General features: G+C 44.5%; 1 protein-coding gene across 2 annotated transcripts; it reads right to left on the bottom strand.

The window, feature by feature from the left end:
* Positions 1–6,084: 6,084 nt before the first annotated feature.
* MRFAP1L1 (Morf4 family associated protein 1-like 1) lies at positions 6,085–8,310 on the bottom strand. 2 transcript variants are annotated; one of them, XM_011935406.1, is made up of 2 exons: positions 7,600–8,310; positions 6,085–7,021 (listed from the first exon to the last, which is right to left on the bottom strand). In XM_011935406.1, exon 1 carries the CDS (start codon positions 8,001–8,003, stop codon positions 7,620–7,622), a length of 384 nt encoding a protein of 127 aa, XP_011790796.1. In that variant the 5' UTR covers positions 8,004–8,310; the 3' UTR covers positions 6,085–7,021; positions 7,600–7,619. The 2 variants fall into 2 exon arrangements, with proteins under 2 accessions (XP_011790796.1, XP_011790795.1); XM_011935405.1 differs by having other exon boundaries at positions 7,605–8,310.
* Positions 8,311–10,949: the final 2,639 nt, after the last annotated feature.

The raw sequence follows: 10,949 nt of genomic DNA, 5'->3' as shown, positions 1-10,949 counted from the left end.
AGGCACCTGACCTGGGCTCTCTGAGACTCTATTCTCACCCCAGACTTGGAATTGGACAACTGACACAAACAGGCAGGGATCTGAAAAACCTCTTATGGGTTTTGTAGCAGTGCCATATGGGAGGTGTCTGGCTATGTAGCTATGAATATCATCCTCCAGGCCTCTTAAAGGAAAGAAGTCTTTTGTAAATCAATCACCTAGGCTGGATTTCTGTGCTTTGTGACTAAGAACCGGACTACTGGAGCAGGAAAACAACAGCGTGCCACCTCCTCCGGTGTCCTTCCTGGGTAATTCTGACGGGTCTTGGTAATTCCTGACCTCTCCTTATGGAGACAACAGGGTCCATCCCTCCTCAATCTTTCTTTCATCTCTCCTCAATCTTTCTTTCATTTCATCCTAGCTTCTTGCTCTGCACCAAATGGGAGATTACGTCTAGTTTGTTTCTTTTTTTTTTTTTTTGAGATGGAGTCTCGCTCTGTCACCTGGGCTGGAGTGCAGTGGCCGGATCTCAGCTCACTGCAAGCTCCGCCTCCCAGGTTTACGCCATTCTCCTGCCTCAGCCTCCCGAGTAGCTGGGACCACAGGCGCCCGCCACCTCGCCCGGCTAGTTTTTTGTATTTTTTAGTAGAGACGGGGTTTCACCGTGTTAGCCAGGATGGTCTCGATCTCCTGACCTCGTGATTCACCCGTCTCGGCCTCCCAAAGTGCTGGGATTACAGGCTTGAGCCACCGCGCCCGGCCAACCTGGCCACTTTTTAATAAGTATTTTTAGAGAGGAATTTTGAAACTATGTATATCTGTTCCTCATCAAGCATTTAATTTATTCATGTATTCATATTTGTGAACTCCTGGTTTCCCATATTATTCAGTGGGTTGTAACCTGTTACTAGCATTATTTGTTCTGATGCTCAAATTGTCCCTGATCTGATCACTGGGAACCCATTTCAGCTGGCTTCTACTAGGCTCTGACATGTTCCCAACATTCTCTGAACACATCCTTGCCTTCTGTCATCACAAGATGTTCTGGACACATCTTGTACTCTGCTCGCCCTAGCTCTGGAACTGGCCATTTCTCCAAGCAGCCCTAGTTTCTTTTTTTTTTTTTGAGATGGAGTCTCGCTCCGTCACCCAGGCTGGAGTGTAGTGGCCGGATCCTGGCTCACTGCAAGCTCCGCCTCCCGGGTTCACGCCATTCTCCTGCCTCTGCCTCAGCCTCCCGAGTAGCTGGGACTACAGGCGCCCACCACCTCGCCCTGCTAGTTTTTTGTATTTTTTAGTAGAGACGGGGTTTCACCATGTTCGCCAGGATGGTCTCGATCTCCTGACCTTGTGATCCGCCCGTCTCGGCCTCCCAAAGTGCTGGGATTACAGGTTTGAGCCACCGCACCCGGCCCCTAGTTTCTTGTAGTGGAAAATGCTATTTAAAAGTCAACATCTGGGAGCTAGGTGTGCTCATTGTTCAATTGAAGTGTCACTGCTCCCAGCCTAAGTGGAAATAAGTAGGGAATATTTGTAAGTATATACATAACTTTAGAGGGCTACACATACCTATAGTTCTATATATCTTATAGATATCTAAAGTGTGTGTGTGTGTGTAACCGCAAGTTCACACAGAGACTTCCATTTTCAACACAATACCACAGGGTCCATTCCAGTTTTCTTTTTATATTTCTCTCCCTCTGCTGGTACCTGGTCTCCTGCAGAAACCTTTTCCCTGCACAGGTTCTGAACCCCATACCAGCCTGCCCCCTGCACAGACACCCTCCTTGCCTCTCAGGCTGAGTCAGGTGAAGGATTGACCTCTGTGGGTGCCCATCTCTCCCTGCTCAAACTGCACCAGCTGTCCCCATGTGTGCATGCTCTCTGCATCCCACTGGGCTCACTCCCCAGAACACCCCCATGGGAACTCCCTCCTCACCCTGCCTGGGCTCTGACTTCCCAGGCTAGATTTCCCTTCCCCCAAACCCACCCCCACATGGATGTCCTGCTCACACTGCTCAAATCTGGTCTGTCCACACTGGAGACCATCCACTGCCAAAAAAAAAAAAAAAAAGAAAACCCATACACACACAGATACCCTCTTCACCCTGCTCAGAGGACTCTGACCCCCACACCAGGCTCTGAACCCCTCTCCTTCCCGCCATGGGGATGCCTTCTCTACCGTTCTTGAGCTCTGAGCCCTGATCTGGGCGCCACGGCTTCCCACTCCCCAACCAGGACACCTACATCATTATGTGTGTGTGTGCTGTCAATCTTCATTATTCATTATTTTCTATTTGCAAATTCATCCACTTTCTAAAATCTATATGTAACCCCAAAATCAATACTCTTGGCACTTTCCTAATCATTTGCAGGGCAGCAAAAAATTTGAGTCATCTGACATGCACATTCCCAGTTGGGGGTCAAACAAGGTGACTCTGCCTTCTTGTTTCAGCTCTCATGCTGTAAACAAGTGTCCTTTTCACAGTCTCCTCAGTGCCACATTTTCCTCATTTGGGTGCTTTTTGTTGGTTATTTTGCTGTTTAAAATGACCCTTAAGTCTCATGCTGAAGCAGTCTAGTGTGCCTAAGCATAAGGCGGCTGTGATGTGCCTTACAGAGAAAATATGTGTTAGACAAGCTTTACTGAGGCATGAGTTACAGTGCTGCTGGCTTTGAGTTCAAAATTAATGAATCAATAATATATGTTAATTACAATGCCTTTAAACAGAAACACAAGGTTAAACATGGTTACGTATGGATCAGTTGATGAAAAACGCAGCCAGGGGCTAGTGGGAACCTAATCCTCTATTTCCTTAGGGGCAGTGAAGTATTATAGTATTTGCTAATTCAGTATTTATGGTGACTTTATATAACTACTGCAAATAATGAGAACTGACTGTATACAAACATACACACAGGTACATTTTAAAGAAATTGCAGCTGCCTAACAAATTGCAGCCCTGAACGCACCTCAGTATCCACATTCTCCGTAGCTTCACCCAGAAAGCTGACAGTGTTTGGGGGAGTTGCGCATGGAAGCTGTGGAGGTTCAGGTTCAGAGACAGCCAGACCTCGGTTGAGGTAGGTATTAGAGGAAGTTTGCAAAGAGGTGGAGGACAAGTCAGGAGGCAGGAAAGCTGGAACATTCTGAAGATGAAAATTTGGGAGAGGACCAGGGAGGGCGTTTAAATTTAGGGTGACTGATGAAAACTAGGGTAAGACAGCTCTGGAGATGGCAGAAATTCTTGACTATATATGTTGAATACATGCATAGCCTTAGCACTTATTTACCTTGCTTATTGTGTTTCTCCACCACTAGAATGAATCCCCAGAGGACAGAACTTTTGGACTATCTGTTCAGTGCTGTATCCCTCAGTGCTTAGAAACAGTGCCTGGTATATAGTAGGAGCTAAGTTAATGCTGATGAATAAAAACATCTGTGGCAAAAAAAAAAAAAAAATTTTAAGAGTTTCAAGCAGGGACTTGCCATAACTTAATTCACTCTAGCTACTTTGTGAAGGACGATTGAAATAAAACTGAAAGCTACAAGGCCAGTTAGGAGACTGTCACACTAGTGGCTTGGAGTAGGAAGGAAGGTAGATGAATCCAAGGTGTATTCTAGGCAGAACCAACATGCAATAGTGCTAGAAGAGATGGAGAGGGGATTGCTGAGGAGGGGCATTAAGAATGACACTAAAGTTTCCGGCTCAGAAAATTCACCTGAGTTAATTGCATTGGTAGCAGACAAAATTAAGTTAATTTACATACTTAATTGGCACTTATTCATTCAATGAGTATTAGGTACCAACCAGGTGCCAGGCACTGCTCTACATGCTAGGAATTCAGCAGTGAATAAAGTCTCTGCCCTAAAGGGGCTGACATTCTACAGAGAGAAGTCAGAAAATGCACCAACAATCACACAATAAGTAAGGAAAAGAAAAATAAAACAAGACAGAGAGTAATAGGGGATGGCAGTGCTATTTTAAAAACAGTGGCATGGGAAGACCTCTCTGGTATTGTAACATCTGAGCAAAGACTAGAAAAGTGGCACAGTGAGCCATATGGATATTGCACATTAAAAATATTTTCAGAAAACACAAAACTCTGGGATGAAGCAGTCAAACAAAGCATTATTGAAGACTCAGCCATCGCTAGCCAGCCGATGAAAGTGAAGGTTAAAGAATTTGCCCAGTCTTTTGGAAGAAAGCACAGAATTTCAGATTTTAGAGCAAGGGGAGGTTGGGCGTGAACGACTCACACATGACAGACCAATGACTTTCAGAGCTACTAACAGAAGCCAATCCAAATTTTCTAGATGACTTTGAAGTTGTTAAAATTCCACTGATACATCATTCAATGAAAGGAAAATGTGTAAGTTAAATAGGAAATCAAGACAAAACTCTCAACATCTCTAAATTATTTTTTCATCACAGCATGGGTTAAGACAATTAGCCTGTCACTACAGCGCTCTGCCTAAGAGTCAAGGCTCAAAAATGATTCAGAACACTCTTTAGGCTCTAAATTTGAAGGAGACTTAGGGAAAAAAAAAACTCTAGGATACTGAAGAGATAAAATGCAATCCTACGTATGAATATAATCTATGGTCAGTTAATCGAGGGGAAAAACATACATATACATAGTATATATGCACACGTGTATGCATATAGCACATATACAGTATGTGTGTGTGTCTATGAGTGTGTATGTATAGGACTCAGCTTTTTCACCCCCAAAGCATTTAAATCCGTCAGGTACCTTGTAAATAACAGCTTTTGCAATCAAGATCCACAATATCCCAAAGAGCCGCTGCTCCTTCACCCAGCTCCTGGAAGCAAGAGAATATGGAACAACTCACCTACAATGTATTAATAGATCAATATGAATAAGAAAAAAAAATCATCGGGTGTTGCAAGCCACTAAAGCTTTGGGGTGAACTGTTACAGCAGTTTAGTCTAGTTGACTGATAGAGAAAGACACCAAGTCTTGGCTCCAGAAAAGCCTAGCTGATCCTTCCCACTCATTCTGCCCCAGTTCAGGCCCTCACGTCCCATCTCTACTTCTGCACCTGCCGCCATCTTATAGCCCACACTCACATTAATCCATACCCAGTCTTGGGTAATCTTTCTAAACTACAGATGTGACAGCCATTCTCCTGATTATCAGAAATTATGGCTCCCCAGCCGTACTTCTCGTTTTTACTGAAGAACCCAGACAGGCAGGAACGTGAGCAAGGATCTTAGATATCACGACAAAGCTGGAAACAGCTTCTGTGATTTTTCTGTGCTCAGGTACTTGATTTTGAAAATGCCTATTTTACTCATTAATCCAAAACGTGTATCTGAGCTTATTACGATCATGTATCTATTTTTATGAAATTAGATTTAGTAATTCTGGAAACTGTACCATGCCTACGCTATGGCTCTGAGCATCCATTAGCACTCTGTGAGAAAACATTCCAGGGTGAAGAAACCTCACTGAAGTACAGGTTTATGAAGATGAACTAATTCCTTAACGAAGATCTCTTGGCCCTGCCTGCCAATTTCACTCTGTCTCCCACAACCCCCTCCACGCTCCTTAACATCCAGCTCACTGGCCGTCTCCCCAGTGCTGGATCTCGAAAGGCTTTGGCTCACTTTGATCCCTATGCCTTATATGTCTTCATTCATTTCTACTTTTCAGGCCCAAGTAAGTCACCTGCTCTGAATTCACACACTTCCCTACTAAGAGTTGACTCCCTCCTCAGGGCTCCCACATGATATCCACACACTCTATATCGCAGTTTCTTGTTTCCGTTTCTGTCCCACACCTTCGCCCCATCCACGTCTCACCTTTATGTTCCTAGTGCCTTGGATAGGATATCAGGCACGTTACATTCCCACTGGTTGACTAAACACACTTCTGCTGCTGAAAAGCAGGGGCTTGGCCCAGAGGATGGCCGAAAAGTTCTTCTCTTCAGAACTGAGTGTTCTGTCAGCTCATCTCCATAGCACCTTCCAGAAATAATTCTCCCTCAGTTAAAGGCTTACCAAGAGCCTTTAACTACAAGCAGTTCAACCCCATTTGATGAGACTCAGTGAAGAACATCCATTTCAAAAAGATTTATTTATGATTCTTTTATTAACACACACAGGAGGGGCTTTGGTCATGTGAACAAAAAATTTATTTTTTAAAAAAGGCTTTTTAGGTCTTTGTTTTTCAAGGCAAATTAATACTTACTATACGTTTGACTTTGACCTCCAATCTGACAGCTCTACTACCCTGATGAACTGGAAGAGACTTTCCAGGCCCTGATAATGTCTTTTCCTTTCTCTGGCCTCTTAAAGCTCTTTGTAGACTGTCTCTTCGATGCCATTCTCTGATGCCCCTGTAATGTGTGAGGGTATTACAGCAGTTCCTAATCAAACTTCCTTGTCATAAAAGGTCAGCTATGTTGTCTAAATCAACTCACCTGACAGGTTACACAATATATATCAGACAATGTGCCACAAAACATAGCTCTCCTCTTTCATCTCACAGAGGAACTAAAGTTCCAAAATATATACAAAACCACCTTCCATCTCCAACTGTCTTCTCGTTCTTCCCAGCTTTATGCAAAGCAGTCTCATTAATATTCTTCACCAGGCTCAACCAGGCAGCGTAGTGTCTTCCACTGCACCTCTAAAGTTGGAAGATTCTGATCCCAAGTCTTGACGTGTTCCAAAAAAAGATCAGGTCACAAAGGTAACAGCAAAATACAAGGCCATGCCCAACACTTCAAAAACACAGCGAAGTAACAAGAATAAATGTGACCACAAAAACAACTTAATTAAGCCCCATTTCTCTTATGAAAGTATTTCTTCGACAAAAGTTGTATTTCCAGAACCAAACACATTTGATGATCTAAATCCATATAGAGGTCATCAATCACTGGCCATATGGGAGACTGTTACATGGGGGTAAAAAACATACAAAAACAAAACAGAGAAAATGACAAGCTGTTTCAGTTTCCTCAAGGTGTCAGTTCATCCTTACCAGTTGACTACAGTCCTCAGCTGTGAACCTAAAGCACAATTGGGAGAAATTTACCATGAAGACATTGACTCTCAAAGTTCCATATCCTGATGTTAAAAATAAATGTGAACCACCCAGAAGAATGCCACTTCTTTGAGACACGGTCCTCTGACATACCTGTCTCATAGAACCGTCTGGAAATTTCAGGTAATGGCCTCTGGCTTTACTCTTTCTTTCTTTCCCTGCGTTCTCAGCCTGCGTTCCATTGTGCTCCACAGCCTACGTCTTCTGTGGCTTTCCCCAAACTCCCTTAGTGCCTAGACAGGTCTACTTCTGGCGACTGCCCTATTAGAACTGACTTACGTTTCACAGAAACAAACCCGAAGTTACTTTTATTTTTCTCTAATTACCAGTGTGGGAGGGAGAGGCCACAAAAAAACGGTATACTAACACCTAACAAAACCAGCACGCATTCTTTCCTCTTGACCCCAACTTTGTTCCCAATGCTCAATTTTTGATGCAATAAAATGGGGGATGCAGGCCTAGAACATAACTTTTTACAGGGCGCCGTTTAACCATGCTTAGGGCGACTACTGAGTTCCATCCAAGCTCCCGCTAGTTTCCGACCTTACCGCCGATCTCCTCCTTCAAGAAGACTCGCTTCTCTCAATTCGCCAGACGAGCTCGACCAGCATCTCTGCCATCTTCGCAATCTCCTTGGCTTTCTCCTCAGCCTTCTCGCACAACTCCGACACTCTCTCGTCGGCTTCGCCACTCGGGTGCTGCACGTGATTGAGGGCGCTCTCCTCCGAGGCCTCCACCTGCGTTTTGATCTGGATGAGCATATTGTCCATCTCCCACAGCTTGCTCCTGGTCCGCAGGTACGCCCGCCCGTGCTCGCGTATAAGAGACGCGATGTCCTCGCGCATCTCGTTGATGACCGGGAGCAGGAACTGCTCGAAATCCTCCTCCGGCTCCAGCACCTCCACTTCCTCAGGCGCTTCCACCTCGTCTATGTCCAGGGGCCGCATCTCCTCCTGCCGCTTCTTCAGTACCGCAGGAGGGGCGTTCTTCTTACCGGAACCCCCCAGGGACTGGAGATCAGCAGTTATTGCTGGAGGCTGAGCGACCCACACGCTTTGTCAATAGTACTCCCGAATTATCTTTAATTTTTTTCTTCCTTTTAATTGTAAGCCTTTAGCCTTAGAACTCCGTGGGAAGAATCGCCGTGGAGGCACACAGCAAAGCGACCTACGAAATGGAGTCGCAGCCGTCAACTCGCCCTCGGCCTTTTTGCGGCCCTTTCACGACAGAGCCGGGCCCCCTTTACGGTCACGCCTTCGGCAAGACCCAGTAGCGGGCGCGCGCACGTAAAGGGGTCTCGGGCGCGCGCATGGCCATCCCCGTCAGCTTCCCGGCGCCCCGCCTCGCCCTCTTCTCTAATTTAGATCGGTGGCGGCAGGTTTGTTCGCGTCTTCCTCTAAAGCTTCCCTTCAGAGGGGTTTTACTTTGATTATTATTTTTTAAAGTAAAAATGACCCTCCCTTCCCCATATTTGAATAAGACTGGCTGGCGTTCACAGAGCTTACTATCTACTAAGCATGCAGAAGCTTGGATTATTATTTCTTTTTTTTTTGAGACGGAGTCTCGCTCTGTCGCCCAGGCTGGAGTGCAGTGGCCGGATCTCAGTTCACTGCAAGCTCCACCTCCCGGGTTTACGCCATTCTCCTGCCTCAGCCTCCCAAGTAGCTGGGACTACAGGCGCCCGCCACCACGCCCGGCTAGTTTTTTTGTATTTTTTTTTTAGTAGAGACGGGGTTTCACCATGTTAGCCAGGATGGTCTCGATCTCCTGACCTCGTGATCCACCCGTCTTGGCCTCCCAAAGTGCTGGGATTACAGGCTTGAGCCACTGCGCCCAGCCGCTTGGATTAATTTATATAAATTCACTTAGCCCTCACAACGAACCTATAAGAGAAGTAAAAACCGGGCTAAAAGTCGTAATTTGAGCTCAAAGCAATGTGGGTCCACAGTCCCTGCTCAGTGTTCTAGAATGGAACTCGTCCCTCTGTCCTCCCCACCCCTGGCTCATACTTTTGAATTTCTCTCGCTGCCTTGGGTGGTTCTGGCTCATGGTTTTTGGTCTCTCTTCAGAGTCTGTAAGGTCCTCCAGGTAAAGGGCAACTTCTGTTTCAGTTCTGTCCTCCGCCCTTCCCGTCAGCCTGGCGTCAAGCAGGGCCTTAGAGAATGCTTTAAAGAGAAGAATTCTCTGGTACCTAAGTGCCTCTACCAGACTGGAGGCTGTTTGGGGATAGGTTCTGGTCTTGGTCACCTTTATGTCCCTCCATACACAAGACCTGAAAATGAGCAGGGACCTAGTAAATGTGGCTTTGATCGTCAATACGTTTTGATCACCAACCTAATGCCATTGTGGAATGGAAGAAGTCTGTTGCTAGGCTTAGTCACCCAGTGCCACACTAGTAGTAATATGAGTGTGTGTAGAGGGGGGATCCTTCTTACACAAGTGCCACAGATCAGAACTTCAGTTTTCCAGTCTGATAAAGACCAATGGCCCCAGCCTGAATATCTGTCAGTGGGAAGAGGGATTTGTAAGATGGCGTGTGCAAAACGGTTTTGCAAACACCAATATTCTAGCAGATGTTCATCAAAAGAACATTAAGAGGGAAAGAGCAAGGCACCGTGAAAAAAGATATTTGACTCATATGCAGAATATATTGAGAACTCCTACAGATCAAGAAGGAAAAGACAAAATTTTAAAACAGGCACATTTTAAAGACAAATTTTAAAACAGGCAAAAGACATAGGCTGGCACTTAACAAAAGAGAATATCCAAATAGCCAATAAGTATATGAAGAGGTTTTCAACTTCATGATTCAACAGGGAAATGCAGATTAGAAAGCACAATGAGGAAGCACTGTACATCCACTAGAATGACTAAAATTTAAAATACTGACAATACCAAGTATTGGGGAAGATGTGGAACAATTGGAACTCTTATACATTCTTGATGGATGTCTTAGTCTAGTCTGGACACCATAACAAAATACTATAGACTGGGTGGCTTAAACACAGACATTTATCTTCTCACAGTTCTGGAGGCCAGAAGTCCATGATTAAGGTGCCAGCAAATTTGGTTTCTGGAGGTGAGGGCTCTCTTCCTGAATTGCAGATGGCCGCCTTCCCACTGCAGTCCTCACATGATCTCTTCTTTGTGCATGCAGTGTTGCAGGGTACAGGAAGGAGTGCTCTCTTGTGTCTCTTCTTATAAGAACATGAAGCTATAGGATCATGCCCCCAGTTGTATGGCCTTATTTAACCTTACTTACTGCTTTACTCCAAGTACAGCCACACTGGGGGTTAGGGCTTCAACATAAAAATATTGGGGGACACATATATTCAGCCCATAAAAATGGGAATGTAAGTTGTTACAATAATTTTGGAAAACTATTTGGCAGTATCTACCAAGATTAAACATATACCAATCCTATGTTCTAGCAAATTGACACCTTGTTATACACATAAGAGAGTTTGAGTGCAATTGTTTATAAAAATACATATACAAGAATATTCACAGCAGGTTTATTATAATAGCCCCAAAGTTAAAACAACCCAAATGTTCATCAACAGGAGAATAAATAAATAAAATGAATAAATGGTAGCATATTCCTTCAATAGTTTATTACTGCATAACCAGTTACCCCAACATTTAGCAGCTTTAAAATATTTATTATCTGTCGTAATGCATTTAGGCTGCTCTAACAAAATACCATAAGGTGGCCAGCTTATAAAAGAAATTTATTTCTCACAGTTCTGGGGGATGAGAAGTCCAAGATCAAAGTGCTAGTAGATTCTGTCTGGTGAGAACTAGTATTTTGGTTCATAAATGGTTCCTTCTTGCTGCGTCCTCAGAGGATGGAAGGAGCAAGGGGTCTCTCTTATACGTCTTTTTTTTTTTTT

This window comes from Colobus angolensis, unplaced genomic scaffold (assembly GCF_000951035.1).
Source record: "Colobus angolensis palliatus isolate OR3802 unplaced genomic scaffold, Cang.pa_1.0 Scaffold143, whole genome shotgun sequence".
Classification (NCBI taxonomy): domain Eukaryota; kingdom Metazoa; phylum Chordata; class Mammalia; order Primates; family Cercopithecidae; genus Colobus; species Colobus angolensis.
The sequence above is the reverse complement of the archived record's forward strand: the minus strand, read 5'-3'. Positions and strand labels throughout refer to the sequence as shown.